The 23,427-nt window shown below is 44.0% G+C and overlaps 2 protein-coding genes and 1 long non-coding RNA gene across 4 annotated transcripts in view; 2 read left to right on the forward strand and 1 right to left on the reverse strand.

Moving 5' to 3' along the window:
- The window catches only part of LOC133388452 (nuclear body protein SP140-like protein), a 59,256-nt gene extending 49,877 nt beyond the window's left edge, over positions 1 to 9,379 (forward strand). Inside the window, exons 10-13 of one of the 2 annotated variants that reach the window (XM_061634412.1) lie at positions 4,101 to 4,206; positions 5,994 to 6,065; positions 7,151 to 7,262; positions 8,612 to 9,379. In XM_061634412.1, coding sequence (XP_061490396.1) covers positions 4,101 to 4,206; positions 5,994 to 6,065; positions 7,151 to 7,234 — 262 coding nt within the window. In that variant the 3' untranslated portion in view covers positions 7,235 to 7,262; positions 8,612 to 9,379. Of the gene's footprint in view, positions 1 to 4,100; positions 4,207 to 5,993; positions 6,066 to 7,150 lie in introns of both variants that reach the window. The other variant, XM_061634411.1, reaches the window with a different exon arrangement.
- Positions 9,380 to 12,319: 2,940 nt separating this feature from the next.
- Positions 12,320 to 21,902, reverse strand: LOC133388454 (uncharacterized). The gene is made up of 3 exons (XR_009763814.1): positions 21,814 to 21,902; positions 21,019 to 21,312; positions 12,320 to 12,521 (listed from the first exon to the last, which is right to left on the reverse strand). It is a non-coding gene; the product is annotated as an uncharacterized LOC133388454 (long non-coding RNA).
- LOC133388453 (nuclear body protein SP140-like protein) overlaps positions 21,154 to 23,427 on the forward strand; it is a 50,656-nt gene continuing 48,382 nt past the window's right edge. The window contains exon 1 of the mRNA XM_061634413.1: positions 21,154 to 21,333. The gene's annotated coding sequence lies outside the window, so the exon portion shown is untranslated. The remainder of the gene's footprint in view (positions 21,334 to 23,427) is intronic.

Here is a 23,427-nt window from a genome sequence, read left to right on the forward strand (position 1 = left end):
GACTTGTTTCTGTCAGAGTTCTCATAATTTGTTGAAATTAATTAAAAATCAGCCATATTCACAGAGTACCCATAATCCTATTACTAACCTTACCCTGTACTCTGACCTTCATCTTCTGCAGTTTAAACGTTTTTTAAAAAGCCTGGCTGATTTTTAATTAATTTAAGAAATTTTGCATTAAACTCGATGATAATGTCAGGCGTGCTCAGTAGGAACCAACTGTCAGTGTTCTAAAAGCCACACTCACAGCTGCTGGGCTTGCCTAATCAGGGGGCCACACCAGACTTTTATTTCACTAACTACACTTACCAGGATTCTTTGGGGGAGCTATGACTGTCTAAAGTGAAATAAAGACCTAGTGTGGATGTGGCCAGAGACAGGTTTGGTTTAAATTTGGCTGGGAGGCTATGTGCGCCTGCTGTAGAATAAAAAGGTGGGGGAAATGCTGAAAAGCAATGATACTGTTCACAACGTTTTCCTTTTGGAAAGGAAAGGGGCTTCCTCTCTGCCCAGTGCCCACCCACCCAATCTCTTGCCCCTTCCTGTCCCTCCCCCAGGTCGGTTTTACCTATCCTAAACATAATTACACAGAAATAAATCCCACTGCACTCAAAAAGTATGCAAATGATCAAACCCACCCTCCCTTCTCCTCCTCCCTCCCTCCTGCCCCTTCCCTCCCCCTCCTCTTCCAATCTCCTCCTTCCCCCTCCACCTCCTCCTCCCCATGGTCAGTTTTACCTATCTTAAGCATGATTGCATGGGAGTAAATCCCATTGAACTCCATAAACATGCAAATTATCAAACCTGCCCTCACCTCCTCCTTCCTCCCATCACCTCCCTTTTGCCCCTTCCCTCCCCCTTCCTTTGCCCGTCCCCTTCTAATCCCCTCCTTCCGCTCCCCTCTCCCCTCCCTTTCTCCTTCCCTCTCCTCTCCCCTCCCCCTTCTCCTCCCCCATGGTCACTTTTATCTATCCTAACCATGACTGCATGGGAGTAAATCCCATTGACCACAATAAGCATGCAAATGATCAGATCTGCATTTTCTCTCCTACCCCTCTCCCTTCCTCCTCCCCTCCCCAGTCTAGCCCTCCCCCCCGGTTAGTTTTACCTATCCTAAGCATTATTGCATGAGAGTAATTCCCACTGAACTCAATAAACATGCAAATGATCAAACCTACCCTTCTTCTCCCCTCCCCCTACTACCTGCTCCCCTCCACCTCCTCCCCTCTGCCCTTCCTCCCATCCCCTGTGGTCAGTTTCACCTATCCTAAGCATGGTTGCAGGGGAGTAAATCCCACTGAAGTCAATAAGCATGCAAATGATCAATCCATTCTCAGCAAACTTGTACAGGATCCCATTTCTTACCTCTGGGATTAAAAAGCAGAGAAATTCACTAATAGGCAAAAAAACATTGTGGTTTAAGAACATACCTATAACCCATAGATATTTCTATCAAATTTTAAAAAGCAAGGAGATTGGGCAGCTATAGTGAATGCACCAGGGGAGCAGGAGACCTGACCTCCTCTCTGAGATATTGTACTGCCCTGCAAATTTGTCAAAATGCAAACACAATTTGGGTTGGTCTTTCACAGTCCAATCTACTTCCTGTGTAGCTTGGAAAAATTTGGTAACATGTACCCCTGAGCATATGGTGAGTGGTGGCAACATCTGCTATCAGTGCAAGTAATAGAAAGAAGACATGTACTGTGCTGATCTTGTTTTAGCAGGGAAGAAGCAACAATATTAAGATACAGTTGATATAGTTCAGATAGTCACTTTAAATATGTTTGATTTACTTTACAATTTTAGTGAAGTTTCCTATAGTAAATCATTTTCTTTTGTTTTTGTTTCTGTGAATACGTGAAGCACAACAACGCTTTGCAAAATATACACTAAAAAGCTTCAAAAACAATTGTGGAATAATAGCACTGACTCTTCTGCAGAATAGTCTCCAGTGGACATTAGGAGTGAAATATATTCTAGCAAATTTCTAGGTGTGCTCTATATTTTAATTGACCATGCCCATCTTTCCTTAAATGAAGTGGTTTAAACATAGCAGGCTGAAAACATGCATATTGGACAGGCCAAGTTTGTTTTTTCCAACAGCTAGAGTCATTGTTCAAGTAGCAACAAATTGTAATCAGTCTGATTTTACATCAAACTTCAGTTTCAGATTCAACTGTTAATGCACCCAAAATAGAAATAGAACATTACCTCCAATTTGAAACACAAAAAGCTATCTTCACCATCATATGACATTGACCAATAAAAAGGCTTTGAAATTAATAAAAATAAATTTGACAGTTTTCTAGGATGAATAATGAGGGGAATATCTTCTAGATAGATTCTCTGTAGAAACAATAATAACACAGGAAAGAAGCAAAGTAAGAAGTGTCAAAGATCCATCCCCTTGGGGTTCCTTACCCTCAGTACTCCAAGGGGGTTCTTTGCTTCTGAGAACAGTCCCCACCCCACTGGGTTCCCGCTTCTCAGGCACACTCCTCCCTTTCCACGGAAGTAACTATCCCTGGTATTCACTGCCACCACCCTTCTTTCTAAATTCTTCCCCTGAGTGAAGGGACCTCAGAGAACTATGTGATTTTAGAGGGATTTACCCTCACTAATCAATCTGTAGTGTTCAGCCTTCCAGCACTAGATTAGAATCCTTCATTCCAAGCCAATACACACCTTTTATACAAAGATTGTTTATTTAAGAGCAGATACGTTGGTATATACAGAAGGAGAAATAGTAGTTTGATTCCTTAAAGCTAATCACCCTCAGGCGGGTTACACACGGTCACTGGCATAACAAAAGGAGAGATGTTCAATACAGACACAAAACAAAAGAAAGACTTATCCTAACTGAGATCCTATACTTACATCCAGGTAGCTCTATTCTTTCGTGGAGCAGCCGGGTTCCCTAACGGCTGTCCCTGTTGCACGTCAGCGAGTCGAGGTAGATGGAACAAGAGGGAACTCTGTTTTGAAAGAACCCTCTTCATATTTATGGGTTTCTTTTCCTCAACAAGGAGGGGGGTCAGTAAATAGCCATATCCCGCCCCTGCTGGGGATCCCTTCCTTTGAAGTCTTTGAAGATTGAGAAAGCTAGACAGAATCATCCACAACATCCCCTCTTCCTGACTTTTAATCCCAGGAAGCTGATAAGGGGCAACACCTAAGAATCAATTGCATTTCCTTGCAAGGTTGTAAATTGCCTGTCTGACACTGAGCTTCGGATCTTCCCCAGTAGGGAATCTTAAGGAGGCCACAGGCTCCCAGAATTCTCTCTGGTTGCCTCACTTCAGCTTGACCCAAGTTAGCTATCCTTGACAAGAAGAACAGCAACAAACATACAAAAATGTAATTCTCCATCTTTGGAGATGGCAGGTGTTGCCACCGCTCCCCATATGCTCAGAGGCACAGGTTAACAAATTCTTCCAAGCTACACAGGAAGTGGATTGAACCGTGAAAGACCAATCCAAATTGTGTTTGCCTTTAGACAAATTTGATGGGCAGTTCAATATCTCAGAGAGGAGGTCAGGTCTCCTGCTCCCCTGGTGCATTCACTATAGCTGCCCAATTTCCTTGCTTTTTAAAGTTTGATAGAAATATATTTTGGCTATAGGTACGTTCTTAATCCGCAAGGTTTTTTGCATCTTAGTGAATATTAAGTAAAGGTGCACATCTATGTAAGCAAAACTGCACTGATTAAAAAAACCTTGTAAAAGTATTTCATCTCCGCTGTTAAATGAATATTAGTCCTGTTCTGTATTGAAGCTATACTAAACTATAATGGTAGCTTTCAATGATATGTTGTAGCCAAGTGAGTAGCACTACTTTTTTTTTGTAGAATATCTAGTTCATGGTAGTGCTTAATATAAATGAATATTATAATTAGTCCTCTTCTTATAGTTAATTCGGGCGCTTACTTAGATCTAATGGAGGATTTAATATTCCAAGTTGCTTCCTGTAAGGAGTTTCAAAATAAGGAAGTCTAGGTTATATAGCAACCCTACCACTGTGCTATTAACAATAACAACTTCCAGTAGTCTCTGCAAATTGCATGCAACAGTATTATCGCACTTTGTACTGCATTTTAGAAAGAAGTGGAAATGCACCCTTTGCAAATTGGAAATGCACTGTGCAGCATATTCCCTTTCCGATGACCAGGTTTTAAAATTGAAAATAATTGGCAAGAATACTCTGGTGAGTTACATCCAACTTTTTCTATTTCAGTTTAATGATTGGCAAAGTAGTGAAATTAGAAGTGTATCATTAATTGCTTAAAAATGCTGGATGATGAAAACCTTGCCTCCTTTTAATTACGCCAGCCACTTCTGGCTGCCAGTGAGCTATTGGACCCAATTCCAGGTGTTAGTACTAGCATACAAAGCCCTATATAAACTGCTGTTTCTCTGTTTTTGGAGGACAGAGGAAGTTGCATGTCGCTGGCTACTGTTTTGTGCAGAGATTGCCAACTTTTTTGGACCAAAGGACACATTTCAAATTTTAAGAGAGTGCTGGGGGCATCAATCACAAAATGGCTGCCATGGGGGTGTGGCATAACACAAAATTAGAGAGTAGTCAAGGTGAAGCTTCTCCCATAATTGTATTTCAATATGAGAAAAGGCTTGACCTGTTGAATTTCTGCTTGCCATACAGCTAAAGGCATAAGAACCCTGTTTTTCCCCAATGCCAACCCAGAACAAAAGCCTAGGCTGCCACCCTGTACGCACATACCTGCAAGTAAGCCCCATCAAACACAGAGACTTACTTCTGAGTAGACATTTATATCATTGTACTGAAGATAAACTATACAGTAAATACTTCATGAGTGCCTGGTCTTTAGCTCCTGCAAAGCAGAACACATGTCGAAGCCTTTAAATTGCTTGGAAGGGTCCCTGCACATTTTGCTGCAAAACTTTCTTTCTAGGAGGGCTAGAGACTTACTTCTGTATTAAAATGAAAGCTCAGATTCGTACCACTGAAGGGCTTTGTGGGTGTCATGCACCCACAGGTGACAGGTTGGCAAGCAGCCCCTGGTTTGGGGCATCTTAGGAGTCAAGAAGGACCGCTGTTATTTTCTTGGGGATGGCCTATAACTGGCTATTGCTGGGAATTGTGGCAGGAGGGAGGATGAAATGCCTATAGCTGGCCTCTACTGGGAATCTGCTGTGAGTATTTGTGACCTACAAGACTGTTCTAATCATATTGAACCTTAAAGGGAAAAGTTATGCAGAACTCGAAAGCTTGTCACTGTCATGATCCTGGAGCGAGATTCCTCATCTTCAGGGGATGAGGGTGAGGACTCTGCAGCAGAAGAGGAAGGACACGTGACCAGCCCCAAAAGCACATCCATCATTGGTGCCTTGGATGTAGCATTGCCATCCTCAGATTTGGAGGACTCCAGGGCAGAAGGCCCAGTCAAACCAGTCTGTTGCAGTAGGGGACTACTGGAGAGGGCTGGGTCCCCTTAATTAAAGCAGCATATTACAATGCTGGTGGTGCTAGCAATTAGGATGCAACTGCTACTATATGGGGCTCAGTCTCAGTTGATTTCTAGCTGAAGCAACATTAGAGCTTGGCTTTCCCCAGTGTTAGTGCTTGCTTCACAACGGTCGCTATTGGCACTAATAAAGGTATTGCCCTACAGGGGAGTTTGGGGTTTGTTTTTTTCGTATTGACTAACATGGCTACCTTTGCTTATTAAAGTTATTATTCCTGCTTAAGCTTGATTATTGATTACAGTTTTTTAATTCGGTTGCATTCTTAAGTAAAGTTTCTGAAGGTAACATTACCAAGGAAACAGTGATAATCTCTTTTTGGTGAATATATATATTGTATATATATAATTAAGGACACTTCTTTGAATGCAAGTTTCATTCAAATAACTGGGATTTGTTTCCAAGTAAATATAATAAAGCTATGTCTATTGGCATGGGCTCTCTATTTTATTTGAGGCCTCTTAAACATTGATTTCTTCTATTTTATAGAAATGTGCGTTCCTGCTTTTGAAGATCTGGTGTGAGCCTAAAAGTTTTCATTTTGCTGACAAACCAACTACAGTAAGTTGCACTTCCAAGGAAGCCCTTTAGTGAACTGAAAACTTACTTTGTGGGGAGGCCTCAAGATATTACTTGGGGAGCAGGAGTTCTCCTTTGCTGGAGTTCTTCTAGCAGAAACTGGACAGCCATCTGTTGGTTGGGCGTGTTCCAGCAGTGGATATCCTGCATCAAGTGGAGGGATGAACTAGATGCCCTCTAAGACCCCCTTGAACTCTGTTGTTATGCTATCTGCCTTTATTTAAAACATTTATTTTCATTTCTAAGTAGTGTACATAAAAAGCCATACATAAAATAAACTATAGAATAAAATAATTGTAACGCTCAAACACTATCTTCAAATGCCTGCTGGAACAAGAAGGTTTAATCATGTGCCTAACGTTCAATAAGGAGGTGCTTGTCTGGGAGGGCCTTCCACAGGCTTGAACCCACTAGTCAGCTTCTAGTCATTACGAGCTGTGAATTTGAGCCCTGGGGGATCGCCAACAGAGACACCCCGCAAAATTTCACTGATCAGACTGGAGTGTAAGGGATTAGGTAGTCCTCAAGATATCCCGGAGCCAAGTTATTAAAGGCCTTGTAAATTAATATAGAACCTTGAACCTGGCCTGGAAACATATGAGCAGCCAATGCCAGCTTTTAAGCACTAGAGTTAGGTGCTGAAAGCATTTTGCACCAGAGTTGTGTGCTGAAGGCATTTTGCTGGAGTTTCTGGACCAGGCACAAGGGTCGCCCCACATAGAGCACATTGCAGTAATCAAGTCTTCAGGTTACCAATGCATGAATCATTGCAGCCAGACTATTCCTGTTCAAGAATGGCCGTAGTTGGCACAGCAGCCATAGGCACTCCTAGCCACCCAGACTACCTGAGCCTCAAGTGACAAAGATGGATCCAGGAGCAGTCCCAAACTACAGACTTGTGTATAAGCTGCCATGAGAAACTGAACTGGGTAGTTTAGAGGAACAACAGAAATATTTCAACCAGTTCAATTGCTGTAGATGTTTTGAAGAGAAATGGTAAAATGTAAAAATCAAGCAACAAGCTTCATACATATCAAAGTGAACATTTCAATATTTTTTCCATTCAGGGTCAGAAAATTGCAGAAGATGGAAGAGAACTGCAAAATGAATTTGAGAAGAGCTTTGACGAAGTGTTTCTATTTTGTAACTAATCGCTTAAGTTCATCTGTCTTCAGACATGTGAGCCACTTTCTCAGCTAACCAGCTTTTTGTGCGTTATTTAAAAATTGGAGAAAAATTAAGTAGATTTCTCTACTTCTCTGTGTGCCTGGAATTAAAGATGCTATACTGGCAGGCACATGGGAAAGAGCCTTTCCAGCCATAGCCCCCAAACTTTAGAACACCCTACCCCAAAAAGCCCACTCTGCTCCCTCCCTGATGGTGTTCCGGAGATGTTTGAAAACCGTTTTGTTCTGGAGAGCCTTTGCGGGTGGGGCTGAAGATAGAGCCTGAAACTAATTTTATACCCTCTTTTAGTTTTACCTCTTTAGTCCCCTTTTCATATTACTCCCCTAGATTTCTTAATTGTGTTTTAGGTATTTTTATTTATTTTAATGTTTTTTACTGTGTATGATTTTATTGTAAGCCGCCCAGAGTGCCCTACTGTAGGGGAAAAGGGCAGAATAGAAATATTTTAAATAAATAAAATATACATCAAACTTTACACAAGTTTCTTAAAAGAAATGTCCTTTATATATCTATAAATAAATCATTTTTATTATTTGGGATAGCAGAATGCTATCTGGATTCTTTAGGAATTAGAATTTGAATTGCCACAGGGGTTTTAGATGGGTTTGCAGGGATTACTGGGAAAATTTCTTCTGTTCTCAGATCGTAGGGCCAAACAAAGAGAGATTTGTATCAGTGATGGGATGGTTTCCACAGTTTCTCTGACTTAATCCTGTCATTCTCTCCCCCCTTCTCCCACTCCCATTAGCAATGGACAGAGGGAAAAGGAGCAGGCATTTGTATCATACTTATTTCTCCCCCCCCCTCCACCTAGTAGCACCTTTTCAGATGAAGTACAGTTTAAATCAGGGAAAAGACAGTGGGAGGCTTAATCCCCCCCCCCTCTTGCAGCAGCTATAATCCAAATTTGCTCCCACGGCCGGTTTTAGCCAAATAAAAATTTCAGGATATCAGATGTTGGCTCTGGCTGGCACATCACATTAAGTTTGGCCCTTAGTCTTTTATTAGCTTGCTAAAGTGTGGCAAGTTTACTGAGAAAATTGTGGCTGGACTGAATTTTGTTGAGGTTCTGTTTGGGGAAAAAAACAGATATTACTGTGTTTCTGATTCTTCCTTCTGCCGTTGGATTCCCTTGATTTACAACGGACTCCTACTGGGAGGAAGGGTGGGATATAAATATAAATAAATAAATGAAGGTTATTTAACCAGTGCAGTGTGGAGAGCATATGAGCCCAAGGCATGCTCTCATGTTCCACCTTCCACCTTTTATTATGTATTCTCCAGTATATGCATGAACTCATTGTTTGTATCAAGCTTAAACTTCTGGGTTTCTTCTACAGATCACTTAGCACACATAAGGTACTTTTTATGACCCTGAGAGTGTGTAGAAGAACTGCTGTTGTGACAAAAACACACAGAAAAAACAAAAAGTCTTGTGGCATTTTAAAGGTTGACACATTTCTGGTGACAGGAGCAGACACAAAGGACAGAAGAGAATGGAAGAGAGCCCAGACCAGACCATAATTTGAGTTAGGGTTCTTTAGGGCAGTAAAGCAGGGATCTCATAAATCCTGTGGAGCATTCCTGGAGTGATCAAGAAGAAGAGAGGGGCCTATTGGCTTGCAACAAAAAGGTGCCGAAACAGAATGCTTCAGCACTTTTGACAGGAACAGCTCCTCTCCCTTAGCTCCAGTTACAACCGAGGGAATGCTGGCTGACCAGGAGCCAACCCCTTCTCCTCCGCTCGACCTCCCACTTCGCCCGAACTGCCACCAGCATGCACACCACCTCTAGAGGAGGAGGATCTCAATGAGGTGCCATCGCCTTGGATGAGCAGACAGCTGCGCTGGTAGGCTCAGATGGCCCCACTTTTCCAACTAGGAGGAGTGCTTGCTTGCTCATGCACTTCCATTCTGTGACACCTTACTCACGCAAGCAAAAAGAGCCTACCCTGAACCTCCTTAAGGGCTTTAGGGTGTGTGTCTAAATGTTGTGACAATGTCTTAACTTTGAGTGTCATGCCTAGTTATGCTGTGTAGAGATGGAGAATCCTGTATAACCTGTAATTTGATCCATGAAATGCTTTGGACATGAAATTCAACATTAAACATAACACAGAAAAATATGCTAGCGAGTCTGAGTCTGAATCCAACAGGGTTGGCCAGGACAAGGGGTAACGGGGAACAAGTGGCCCTCCAGATGTCGTTGGATTCTAACTCCCATTAGCCCCAACTAGCATGACTAATAGTCAGGGATGATGGAAGCTGGGGTGCAACAGCTGGAGGAGCACAGGTTCCCAATCCCTGATGTAAAGCACTGGGGTCTATCTGAACATGTACATATGCATTTCCCAAGGGAAGCCCAAAGTAACTTCAGAGCAATTCAACATAAATTATTATTTTTATTACTATTCTGCTTATATACCAAAATCACTTCTAAGAGGTTTACAGCATAAGATCAATTATGAAATACATACACAATTAAAATACCCAAGTGCAATTCAATCAGAACGTTAAAATATCCTTAATTAAAATATACAATGAAACAAGCCAGTTAAAAATATGACAATGAAAACAAGCAATCAAACCAGTTAATAAAACTGAAAGTTCAAGTGCAGAGGAACACTTGCCTAAACAGGTATGCCTTCAGGAGCCAGCGGAATACCAATACGGATGGAACTTCTTATATTTCAATAGGGGGAAACATTCCACAACACTGGTACCACCTGTGAAAAAGCCTGCCTCAGTGTCACTACAGCACAAGCCAATAATCACCAGGTCATGGCAAAACTAACCAGGTTCCATTTGCTGAATGCAATGCCTTTACCAGGCAATTGGAGTGGAAGACAGTTTTTGAGGTAACCTGGTCCAGAGTTATTTAGGGTTTTGTGTTAATAGCAGAACCTTAAATCTGGCTTGATGGCTAATAGACAGGCAGTGCAAATCCCTCAGCACTGACATATGCCCAATACGGACCAACACTCATTACCCAGGCTATGTTCTGCATCAGCTGCACCCTCTAGGCCAGTGGCAAGGGAAGCCCCACACAGAGTACCTTAGGATAGTTCACATGTGAGGTTACCAGTGCATGTGTCGCAGTGGCCAAATTATACCTGTCCAACAAAGGGCACAATTGATATACCAGCCAAGGCTAGTGATCAGCACTCTTTGACATGGAGGCCACTTGGGCCTCCATGGACAGATGGTTCCAAGATCACCCTTAAACCGCACACCTGTTCCACCAGAGGGAATGCAACCCTGTCTAGAACAGACAGTGCTCTTGGAGGTCGCTGATTCAGAGGGTCACCATAAGTCGTAGTCGACTTGAAGGAACATAACAAACTAGAACACACAAAGACTTCCTGGTTCGTGGCGCTGGGAACCACTTACCCATAGTGTCAGTCCAATAACAAAGCATGGGCTATATCAAAATATTGTTATTGGGTTGAGATAGATTATTTCTATGAGTCCCCTTCCAGCCTCTGATTTGGAACCCTGCACCTGGAGGTCAGCTCTGCAGCTGAGAAATCTGCTCTGCCTGTCAGATGAGTCTCCTTTGTTAATCTAACAGAGTGGGCAGGTGGGCTAATGTGTCTGTCAGGTGCCCGTTAACTGGTGAATGGGCCAGGAGATCCTATTGTTATTGAAACTCTTCAGGAGAGCCCCGCCCCTGGGCCTAAGACAGGCTTGTGTTTTTAGTGAGTCTGAGGAAAAGCTGGGAACTGGAGACATGCAGAGAGGCCTGCTCCCCGCACGATGGCTTCAGGATGCCTCTTATAAGCCTGATGGAAAAGCAAGATCTATTGGACTGCTGATGCTTTGAACCCCTCCATTTTATGCTCAGACTGTGGACATGTGTAAATAAACCAGTCTTCATAAAGACACCACAGACTCTGCTGATGTTCTTTCCTAGGTAACCAAACCCTGGGCAAGCGCAGGGCCCCTGGAAGTCTTGCACTGCTCGAAGATTAGGGTGGCTCACAACAATATAAAGCATGAAGTCTAAATAAATGTCAAAACAGGCCCAAATGCAATCTATTTAACACAATAATTCATTCAACAAAATAGTCTCCTTTTGACCTTAGTGTCCCCACCCTATGTCCCCATACCTGGCCTCCTTTGCTGTAGTACAAAGCTCTGCAAGACGGCAGCATCCAGGGTGGCAAGACGTGTACCTCCCTGCAGAAGTCACCTTAAGAACATAAGAAGAGCCTGCTGGATCAGGCCAGTGGCCCATCTAGTCCAGCATCCTGTTCTCACAGTGGCCAACCAGGTGCCTGGGGGAAGCCCGCAAGCAGGACCCGAGTGCAAGAACACTCTCCCCTCCTGAGGCTTCCAGCAACTGGTTTTCAGAAGCATGCTGCCTCTGACTAGGGTGGCAGAGCACAAACATCACGGCTAGTAGCCATTGATAGCCCTGTCCTCCATGAATTTGTCTAATCTTTTAAAGCCATCCAAGCTGGTGGCCATTACTGCATCTTGTGGGAGCAAATTCCATAGTTTAACTATGCACTGAGTAAAGAAGTACTTCCTTTTGTCTGTCCTGAATCTTCCAACATTCAGCTTCTTTGAATGTCCACGAGTTCTAGTATTATGAGAGAGGGAGAAGAACTTTTCTCTATCCACTTTCTCAATGCCATGCATAATTTTATACACTTCTATCATGTCTCCTCTGACCCGCCTTTTCTCTAAACTAAAAAGCCCCAAATGCTGCAACCTTTCCTCGTAAGGGAGTCGCTCCATCCCCTTGATCATTCTGGTTGCTCTCTTCTGAACCTTTTCCAACTCTATAATATCCTTTTTGAGATAAGGCAACCAGAACTGTACACAGTATTCCAAATGCGGCCGCACCATAGATTTATTAACCTTGAAGCCAAATGTTAATGTCCAAAGGTGGGAATTCTCTAGCCTAGAGCGGTTCCTCTGTCAGCTCAGCTCTTTACTCTTCACCACCATGGCAGCAACAAGGAACCGGGATCTTCAAGTATTACAAAGACCTACTTGCTCATCAGCCCTTCCTGGTCACTGCACTCTAAGCCGGATGAATTCACTAGATCATTCATTCAGAGGTAACAGATTAAAATGCACCTCTTTCAAGCCAATTGGTCATGTCTCTGGACAGGTAGCTTCCCAAATAAGTACCTGGGCTTGGGTGAGACTAGCAAAGCAATTTCAGTTGCTGCCTTCAGGTGGTATCAATCCAGTCCAATTGCTCAACCATTATTGAGGCCCATCAGATGTCTTGTAAGATCTAGATGGAAAAAAATACTGATTTCAAAATGATTCCAGTTTCCAATATAAGAAATTAATTTTTGAGGCATCACATTCCCAAAACAGTCTAATGCTGTGGTGGGAAACTTTAGGCTTTGGAGCTTTTTTTCAGATGACACCCTTCATCGGCCCTGCTCCACATTCGCTTCAAGTGCTTTTACCAGGCTATATAGAACATGGTCTTAAACAGTGATAATTGCTTTTCTTTGCTCACTCACTCTCTGTGTGGAAAACTCTGACTTTTGCATGGCTGGAATGTCACCTACTGGAGAAAATTAAGAGTTTCGCCCACTTCTTGCCTCTAGCTGGCAAAAAGGTTTTGGCACCAGAAGATTGCCCAGGAGGGAATATGGCCCTCAGTCTAGAAAAGGTTCTGCACCCTTCCTCTAACACAGGAGCTGTTGGGGTACATTGGACCCCACAGTGCTATCTTAAATTCCTCATAGGGTATTGAGAACCCCAGGAGAAGAAATCATAAGATGTACATAAGTGAAATACTGGGTTCTAGATAAATAATGAGAGGGCCTCAATGTCCCCCCAATAGACTAATAGTTTTTTAATTAAAAAGAACATTATAGATACAAAATCAGTGCTGTAAATTTGCTCTTTGAGACTCTTAATTCCTATGTCAAGACAGAGCCAGCTTATGACAGAATTAATCCCCTAAGGGCAAGACTCCTGGGGTCCAATGAACCTCTGCAATGGTATGTAAATGGTATTTTGAGGCAACGGGGCAACCAGGAGTTTATAAGTGGAAAATACAAAAACAAATCTACTCCATTGCTCTTGAAGTTCAAATGCAAAGATGCATCACAGAACACTAAAGTCAGGATCATTCAGACCATGGTATTTCTGATCTCTATGTATGGATGTGAAAGTTGGACAGTGAAAAAAGCTGATAAGAGAAAAATCAATGCATCTGAAATGTGGTGTTGGAGAAGAGCTTTGCAGATACCATGGACTGCAAAAAAGGCAAATAATTGGGTGTTAGAACAAATTAAACCAGAACTATCACTAGAAGCTAAAATGATGAAACTGAGGTTATCATACTTTGGACACATAATGAGAGGGCATGATTCATTAGAAAAGATAATAATGCTTGGGAAAAAAGAAGGAAGTAGAAAAAGAGGAAGGCCAAACAAGAGATGGATTGATTCCATAAAAGAAGCCACAGAGCTGAACTTACAAGATCTGAACAGGGTGGTTCATGACAGATGCTCTTGGAGGTCACTGATTCATAGGGTTGCCATAAGTCGTAATCGACTTGGAGGCACATAACAACAACAAGCTCTTGAAGTGATATAGCTAAAAAAAAAAAAAGATTCAGGCAAAACGTTATTTTTCCCAACCTATTTTTGAGAGGTTGCCAGGGATAGAATGGTCCCTGGTACTTTCATTTTTCAGTAGGGGTAAATCAGGCTCCTGATAGCGTTGGGAAATCTTTATATACAAACAATAAGCAAAATATATTATTTTATAAAGCTATAAAGGTTTATAACATTTTAATAGATTAGTTTAACATTAACTGCCCTGTTGAGTGGCAATAACTTGTTTAAAAAATAATTAGAACACTAGATCATAGAACTTTGCTAATTTATTAAAAATACAAGGATCAATAGTAGTATAACAGACTGAAAGAATGGGATGAGGTAAGTGTTTTTCACTCCGATACACAAAATAATGGTAATAATGTTCTGTGTATATATGTTAGGTGATCCTGGAAAATACCTAGAACTTTTTGGAAATAGTCTCTGGATTGCAACCTTATATACGTGCTTGAATCTTAGCAATTAATAGTCCATACAACCAGGAGACAGGCTGCAAATGGATACCTAATAATTTTACCTAATAAACCCCAAACCAATACTTTCTTTAATGGTGTATAATATGGTATTTTTAAGAGTGTAGGAGTTTGAAAATTATTGATTAGGGGTATAAAGGGGAATTTATAACAAGGAATTTTGAGAGGTCTGGTTTGACATGAGTTTGATATGAACAGAAAATATCACTCGCGTAAAGAAATTTGTAAGAGAACTAGGAACAACCACAAAACTTCCTGTTATTCCAGCTAGAGAGAATTGCTACAGAGATGACCACAAGAAAAAGGGGAAGTATAACTAAACTGGTTAGAGAATCTTCATAAATTGAGCATTCATGCTAAAATCTACTATAGAAGTAGCAGAAGATATGACCGCTGGTTCCCACATCACATTAAGCAAAGGCTCACGGTTTGTTGCTCCTACATCTTACTCACCATGATGTGGCAATGAGGCCTGGGTGTTGTTTTCGTTGCTACATGCCCAATCATGTCTTTCCCATGGCATATAGAGAAGGCCTCCCTCCCCACCAAAAGTTGCATGCCACACAGGTACATGTTGATTCCTGTACAGAAGTGGCTTCCACTTAAATTTGTGAAAGAATGAATTATTGAAAATATGTCTTTTGCCTATAATTTGATGAATGCAAAATAGACACTGAAATATCTCAATAATAATAAAAATAAATCTTTTTTCAAACAATAATAGCCAGTGCTGTTGCTAGATCCTTAAAAGACACAGGGTGCATTGGTCCATGAGAGAAATTTACACGTGCTAATTCATATACCACAGCTCTTCGCAATTCTTGCATGAGTGAGGACTACAGAATGAAAGTAGTGTTAAATGTAAATCATGGTGTGAGCAACCAGCAATGTTGTGCATATATTTGCACAAGTAAAATGCTAACACACGAGGGGGGGGTGAAGCTTGGATGCATGCAAGATGGCAGCGTAGAGTGGGAGCTCCCAAGCCCTCTTACAAAATAACCAGGAGAAAGAGAGAGAGGCAATAGCACTGGACCCCAGTTAGAGATGCCCAAGAGGGGAATGCCAGAGGGAACACCGTGATATAAAGATTACGATCTTACTCAATACTTTAAAACAATGGGGAAGAAAAAGAAGGCCGCTCTGGATCGAGTGACAGGAAGAAGGACGAAGATGGCACCAGTTCACGCTAAAGCGTCTACAGGAGCGCATATTGATGACCTGCCTGGCACTCTGGCAGTGGCCACAGCAATAACAAAGGAAGATATGAATGAACAGTTTTAAATCTTTTAAACAAGAAATCCTTGATTGCTGGTTGACGATATTGGAAACTACGTTAGGTGAGCTGCACAATAGGACTGAACTGGCTGAGTCAACCATGACGAGCATAGCAGTGCGGTTAAACATACAGAAGGAAAAAGGTAAGAACCTGCAGAAAGACCACAAAAATAAGAAGCTGGAGGATTTGGAAAATCAGAATGGGCAATTATATGTACACGTTCGTGGTGTGGAGGATATAGAAAAAGGCTTCCTGGTGTAATGGTTGAATTTGCTCCTGACAGCCTTTACTTTGGAGGAGGAGGACTTTGAGAGGGCGCACACGGCACTTGGGCCTAAGCAGAAAGATGGTCCCAGGGATATTATAGTCTGATTTGCACAATATACTAAGAAGGAGAGACTGCTTAAATATCTGCAGGATACGGAGTTGGTGAAACATGACGACTCAGCTGTTTTAGTCTTAAAAGATCTGGCCCCCAAGACTCTGCAAAGGTGAACGACAGATAAGACTTTTACCCTAAAGATTCAGGAAACCAGGCTCCGGCATTACTGGGGCTTTCCCTTCCATCTTATTCTTCAATGCAAAGGCACCACTTACTTCAGCAGCGAATGGCAGAGGGAGGGATGGTGGTTGGAGAGGGAAGGGGGATGGATGGAACCACCTCTGAGAGGCAAGGAGGCAAAATAAGGCAGGAGTTGGTATGGATATATTGTGGCAAGTAACATAAAGGTCATTTAAAGTGCATTTTGTGGATTGAACCTGGAAGCATCAAGAGCGGCATTGGGGCTAGTAGGTTTTTCCTATTCTCCAGCAACTTTGAAAATGCACTCAAAAAGGCGGGTAAAGCCTAAGGGTTCAATCCTCAGAAAGTGTCTGGGCATGCAAAATGCACTTCTGTACCAGGTCTCACCATCCCCTTTCCTGATTGGTTAGGGCTTCAAAACTTCCCCCTATTGGGTGACGTAGCTGTAGAGGGGTCACTTGTCCCTATTGGGCCGACCTGGAGAGGGGGGTGGAAATTTCCGGCACCTTAATTTGACCTAAGGGACATAAACCTCTTCAGATTGGTCTCCTGGAGACCACGTGCTTGTAGAGGGGTCACATGCCCTTATAGAGACCAATCTGGGACCCCGTTATGAGTAAAAATATGCCCTTTGGTCCAGTGGGGGGCATATGCTCACAGGAGGTCACATGGCTTCCTTTTCCAGGATGGAACATGAGGGATGGGGCTTCTGGGGGGCAGGATATCCGGTGAAGTCATTGGGGGACCGGAACTACCAGGGTGGGATTTCTGGGGTGCGAGTTCTGGGGAGGGGTATCTGCTGACATCATCAATCAAACTCAAAAGGGGCGGGGCATAACAGCTTGACAGGAGGAGGTCTTATCCACTACTCAGGCTCTACAAATTTGTTTGGGACTTGCAACCCAAAGTGTTAATGCTACAAAAAAACACATAAGGCCAAATTAATGGAGGCATTCCTTAACAGCAAGCAATGGAAACAAATTTCTGGCAAAAGGAAGCAGCAAGGCAAGGGGAATGGCAGTATTGTTTCATGAGGATATTCAATTTGAACCTCAAAGGATCCACACTGATAGGCAAGGGAGGTCTCTTTTTGTAGAAGGGCATCTGGACAAAACAAGGCTGGTCACCTTTGTTACTTTCTATGCACCCAATGTTGGTCAGCTATTTCCCCCCCATAAATTGTTGGATCACTTGCAAAGGCAGATGCCATTCTGGACGGTGACACAAATCTGAATCTGAGAGAGAGAAGTGGAATAAGGGAGGTAGGAGGACGAGGAGAGATGGGACTTGAGGCAGTGCAATCTCTAAATGTAGGACACAAACTCAGTAATATATGGACTTGCTGCACAAGGAAGGCCTGAGGGAAATTTGGTTTGAGGTAAATCCTGTAGATTTCAGCCACACCTACTCCAGGCTGCATGGCACATTCTTGAATTGGATTCCCTTAGTGTCTCAGATCTTCTACTGAAATGGGTACAGAATTTGGATATTTGTGGTATTTGGGTCACACACCATGAGCCAGTAAGCATGAGCTTGGCAAATGCACCAGGTGAGCCAGTGCGTATCTCTTGGAGGCTCAGCCCACTGTTGCTGTCTTCATTGTTGAGTAGGAAGAGAACTGTTGGAATGTATGAGGTTCAACTCCAACTTGGTGGGTTGAGGCTGCATTTATTATTTATTTATTTATTATTTAATTTATTAGTCGCCCATCTGGCTGGTTGACCAGCCACTCTGGGCGACGTACAAGGTAAAAACAGTACATTAGGCATAAAAAATTTAAAACATAACAATAAAAGCCTAACCCATCTTAAAAGCTTTCCTGAAGAGCCAGGTCTTCAAAGTCCGGCGGAAGGTCATCTCAGAAGGGGCATGATGGAGGTCATTTGGGAGAGAGTTCCATAGGGTGGGGGCCACTATTGAGAAAGCCCTCTCTCTAGTCCTCACCAGTCTCGCTGTTCTTACCGGTGGGATTGAGAGAAGGTCTTCTGAGGCTGATCTTGTTGAGCGGCATCCCTGATGATGCTGGAGGCGCTCCTTCAGATAGACTGGGCCAAAACCGTATAGGGTTTTAAAGGTCAAAACCAACACCTTGAATTGGGTTCGGTAAACAACCGGTAACCAGTGCAACTCCTTCAGCACTGGAGTGATGTGATCTTGCCGGCGGCTGCCTTTAATCAGACGAGCTGCCGCATTCTGTACCAGTTGCAACTTCCGGACCGTTTTCAAGGGTAACCCTACGTAGAGTGCATTACAGTAGTCTAGGCGAGAGGTGACCAAGGCATGTACCACCGGTGGGAGCAGATGGTTGGGAAGGTAGGGGCACAGCCTCCGTATCAGATGGAGTTGATACAGCGCCCTCCGGCTCACAGCAGAGACTTGAGCCTCCATGGACAGCTGGGAGTCCAAAATGACCCCCAGGCTGCAGACCTGGTCTTTCAGGGGTAAACGTACCCCATTGAGCACCAGGTCCACATCCCCCAACCTTCCCTTGTCTCCCACAAACAGTACCTCGGGGTTAAAAAGGGTAGCTAGGGAGACCTTGTTGCTAAGCTATATCTGTCCTTTGATCCTTGCCATCTCTCCCCCTCCTGCTAGACTGATATGCAAAGGATGTTGATCCCAGTTCTTTCCCTCCTTCCCAGTTCCTTCTTCTCTCTCGAGAGGGGAGCAGACATCTTTCCTTTGTCTCTCCCTCTCAACCAGCATGAGAGCTGCACTGGGACCAGTGCAGACTGCTCCAACATAGCTAATTAGCAAGGTCCTTGAACATGTGGTTGCGGGCTGGTTCCAGACGCTCTTGGATGAGACCGATTATCTGGATCCATTTCAGTCGGGTTTCAGGCCTGGTTTTGGCACAGAAACAGCCTTGGTTGCCCTGTATGATGACCTTTGTTGGGAGAGAGACAGGGGGAGTGTGACTCTATTGATTCTCCTTGATCTCTCAGCGGCTTTCGATACCATCGACCATGGTATCCTTCTGGGGAGACTGGCTGAGTTGGGAGTGGGAGGTACTGCATTGCAGTGGTTCTGCTCCTACTTGGCAGGTCGCCTCCAGAAGGTGGTGCTTGGGGAGCATTGCTCGGCACCCTGGACTCTCCAGTATGCGGTTCGGCAGGGATCAGTTCTATCCCCCATGTAGTTCAACATCTACATGAAACCGTTGGGTGCGGTCATCCGGAGCTTTGGAGTGCATTGCCATCAGTATGCTGATGACACGCAGCTCTATTTCTCCTTTTCATCTTCCTCAGGTGAGGCTGTCAGTGTGCTGAACCGGTGTCTGGCTGTGACAATGGACTGGATGAGGGCTAATAAACTGAGGCTCAATGCAGACAAGACTGAGATGCTGCTAGTGGGTGGTTCTTCTGACCGGATGGTGGATGTCCAACCTGTCCTGGATGGGGTTGCACTCTCCCTGAAGGAGCAGGTTCATAGCTTGGGGGTACTCCTAGAATCATCTCTGTCACTTGAGGCTCAGGTAGCCTCAGTGGCACGGACTGCCTTCCACCAACTTCGGTTGGTGGCCCAGATAAGCTCCTATCTGGACAGGGATAACCTGGCTTCAGTTGTCCATGCTCTGGTAACCTCCAAGTTAGATTACTGCAATGAGCTCTACATGGGGCTGCCTTTGAAGACGGTTCGGAAACTGCAGCTTGTGCAAAATGTAGCGGCCAGATTGGTAACAGGGACCAGACGGTCCGAACATATAAAACCGATTCTGGCCCGCTTGCACTGGCTGCCTGTATGTTTCCAAGCTCGATTCAAGGTGCTGGTTTTGACCTATAAAGCCTTACACGGCTTGGGGCCACAATACCTGATGGAACGCCTCTCCTGATACAAACCCACCCATACACTACGTTCAAGATCAAAGGCTCTCCTCCAGGTGCCTACTCCAAGGGAAGCTCGGAGGATGGCAACAAGGGAGAGGGCCTTCTCAGTGGTGGCCCCCAAATTATGGAATGATTGTGATGACGAGGTGCGCCTGGCGCCAACACTGTTATCTTTTTAGCTCCAGGTCAAGACTTTCCTCTTCTCCCAGGCATTTTAGCATGTGTTTTGTATTGTTTTAAATTTTTAAATTGTGTTTTACATTGTTTTTTTAAAAAAGATGTATTTTAAATTCTATTTGTTTTTAGTTACTGTAAACCGCCCAGAGAGCTTCGGCTGTGGGGCGGTATACAAGTATAATAAAATAAATAAATAAATAAATAAATAAATATAGGACTCTTTCCTGTCAAGCATGTACTTCTAGAATAAAGTAGTTGTTTCTTATTTTACAGCTTAAAGTCTCTGACTAATTTGCAGGGAAGGTAGAATCTTAGTAAAGATTCAAACGTACACATGTAAGCTCGCTCAATACTCTCCGTTCTGCTACGCAACTCAATAGAATTCCGACAAGAACAATGCTGCAGAGGAAATTATGGAGGAAGTTTGGTGGGAGGCAATGAAGACAGTGATATGGAGCATCTGTGTAAGTGAATGGACTTACATTAAAAGAAGTAAGAAACAACGGAGGGTTAGACTGGAAAAGAAATTGGCAACTTATCGGCAGGTCAGTCCATTCCCCCTCCAGATGTGACTAATGGAAACGCTTTGCTCTGGCCGCCCTTGACTCTGCTCAACCATTGCTTTAAGTCGCAACCATATTTATACAAGTATTCATGATAAGAAGACCAGATTGCCCATTGCAATATTATCTCAAAATTCGTAAAGAAAGGCACTGAAGGGGAACTAGAGGGAAATCCCAAGATTGTACTCATGCCAGTAAGGCTGCAAGCTGTAGTCATGATTGGTGATGGAAAGAGGAGACTCCGAGTAAGAGATTGTGACAAGAGCAATAATTTTAAAAAGTAAGACATATCGTAAGCATAACTCACAGGGGAGGGGACACTCATCATTTTTCTGCCAGAGTTAATCACCGTTTTCTATTCTGACTTGAAATTGGCCAAGTTCGAAGTTTTTCCAGCCCCGCCTTTTAACAACGGGATCTCCTCAGCTAAGAGGAAGGAATACGGTCAGTTTCGTTTCCTTGAGAGAAAGATTGACGGAGAAGCTTGAGTCATCCATGCGTATTTCGAGCTCTCCCTTATGTGAGGGGACATCTTGTGCTGGAGTGTTTTGCTTTTATTGGAGCCCGGTGCAGCTTCCTCCCGGCCTCTCCCGGCTCTACTCTGTTGAGGAAACGCAGAAAGGTAAGTGACTGGCTGGTTGATCTCCGCAAGGAAAAAGGCGCCTCCCAGGCTCTGATTTTCTCTGCTCATCCTTTTGTACCTGAAATACCTATAAACGGGCCGCCCATCGCTTTCCACTGACCCAATTGAAAACGCAGGGAGATCGGGGCGTTGGCCCAAGTGTGTAAGGCGTAGCTTGCTCAGGACAGTCCTAAATACCTTTCTGCTAGCGCAAATCGGGGCAACGCACCGGTCCAAGTCCCCGTGCATCGCCCTGCAAACATATCCGAACGAAGGCTGGGTAAAGACCAGATATAATTTAATCTCGACTAAGCTTGGTGCAAGCAAATCAGGATAAAATGCTCAATAAATCGGTCTCCTGGAGGAACCCTTGCCTCTAAAATACCAGGTTGTCTTGAAAATAGCATACTGAGGCTGCGATCCTACAAACTCTACCTGGGCTGGGAATAAGTGCCGTCGAACTCGGTTGGCCATACTTACGAACAGACAAGTCTAGGATCGTTTTTCTGCTATTTGCCACAGTGTGTTTTTCCTCCATATCGGGCTGGACTAGAGAAGATGCTCTTTATTCGGGCGTTCTCCCTCCGAGGTTAAAAGGCGGGGCGGGGCGGGGGAGAGAGACTGCACGTCTGCAAAGGAGAGCCTGCTTTACGTGTAAGGTCCCGGCCCTCCCGGACTGGAACACGGACCGCGCTCCTGGTTCTGAAGTTCAGTAAGATGCGATTTCGAGGTGCAAACGTACTTCTCATTTGGGATTCGAGCTCAAATATAAAGCGCCAAAGGGCACACCCCATGTGAACCCAATTTCCCTCTTCCTGCTCTTACTTCAAAAGAGGTCCCCGCACTCTTCTCACCCCTTCTGCACAAGCTCTAAAGAAACAAGCTGTGCTGACTTCCCTCAGCCAATGCAGTCAGTTTCTCCCTCCCTGGTAAGCAATCTAGTACGGTTAGCACACTTGGAATGAAAAGAATATGTCCTGCTTCCGGTAAACATATTGGAAGTAACGACGCTGAAGTTGGTTCCTAGTTCCCAGTTCCCAGTTCCTTATTTGTGTAAAATTTCAGTCACTAACAAAGAAGAAAAGTTGACAGCTACAGCAACGTCAAGCCAAATTTAAAATGCCCCTGAACCCCAAAATAAATAATGGGGTACCCTGTATGATATATCGCTGTAATCAGGAGTCTCTCCCCGTCAAGAACGACAATAAATTTATACAATCAAAATCATCAGGATTCCGATATTATCATAAATACATAATGATGTCATAAAATCATAAATCATAAGTAACTGGGGATACACACCCCAAAATCTGCTCTGGGCCAGGACAAATCATACACCCCAGGAAAGGGGAGGGTGTCCCCTACAAGATGCCACTGCGTCCCGCCCGGCCCAGAGCCTCTACTGGGCACCAGGCACTCACGAGGGCATCTATGCAAAATCAAACTGGACAAAAACTTACAGGAAAAAATAAGTAACTGGGGGTACACGCCCCAAAATCTGCTCTGGGCCAGGACAAATCATATACCCCAGGAAAGGGGAGGGTGTCCCCTACGAGATGCCACTGAGTCCCGTCTGGCCCAGAGCTTCTGCTGGGTGCAGGGCACATGGGAGGGCATCTATCCAAAATCAAACTGGACAAAACCTTACAGGAAAAAATAAGTAACTGGGGGTACACGCCCCTAAATCTGCTCTGGGCGAGGACAAATCATATACCCCAGGAAAGGGGAGGGTGTCCCCTACGAGATTCCACTGCGTCCCGCCTGGCCCAGAGCCTCTGCTGGGTGCAGGGCACATGGGAGGGCATCTATCCAAAATCAAACTGGACAAAAACTTACAGGAAAAAATAAGTAACTGGGGGTACACGCCCCAAAATCTGCTCTGGGCCAGGACATATCTTATACCCCAGGAAAGGGGAGGGTGTCCCCTACGAGATGCCACTGAGTCCCGTCCGGCCCAGTGCCTCTGCTGGGTGCAGGGCACATGGAAGGGCATCTATCCAAAATCAAACTGGACAAAAACACGCAGGAAAAAATAAGTAACTGGGGGTACACGCCCCAAAATCTGCTCTGGGCCAGGACAAATCTTATACCCCA

This window comes from Rhineura floridana, chromosome 7, assembly GCF_030035675.1.
Source record: "Rhineura floridana isolate rRhiFlo1 chromosome 7, rRhiFlo1.hap2, whole genome shotgun sequence".
Lineage (NCBI taxonomy): Eukaryota > Metazoa > Chordata > Lepidosauria > Squamata > Rhineuridae > Rhineura > Rhineura floridana.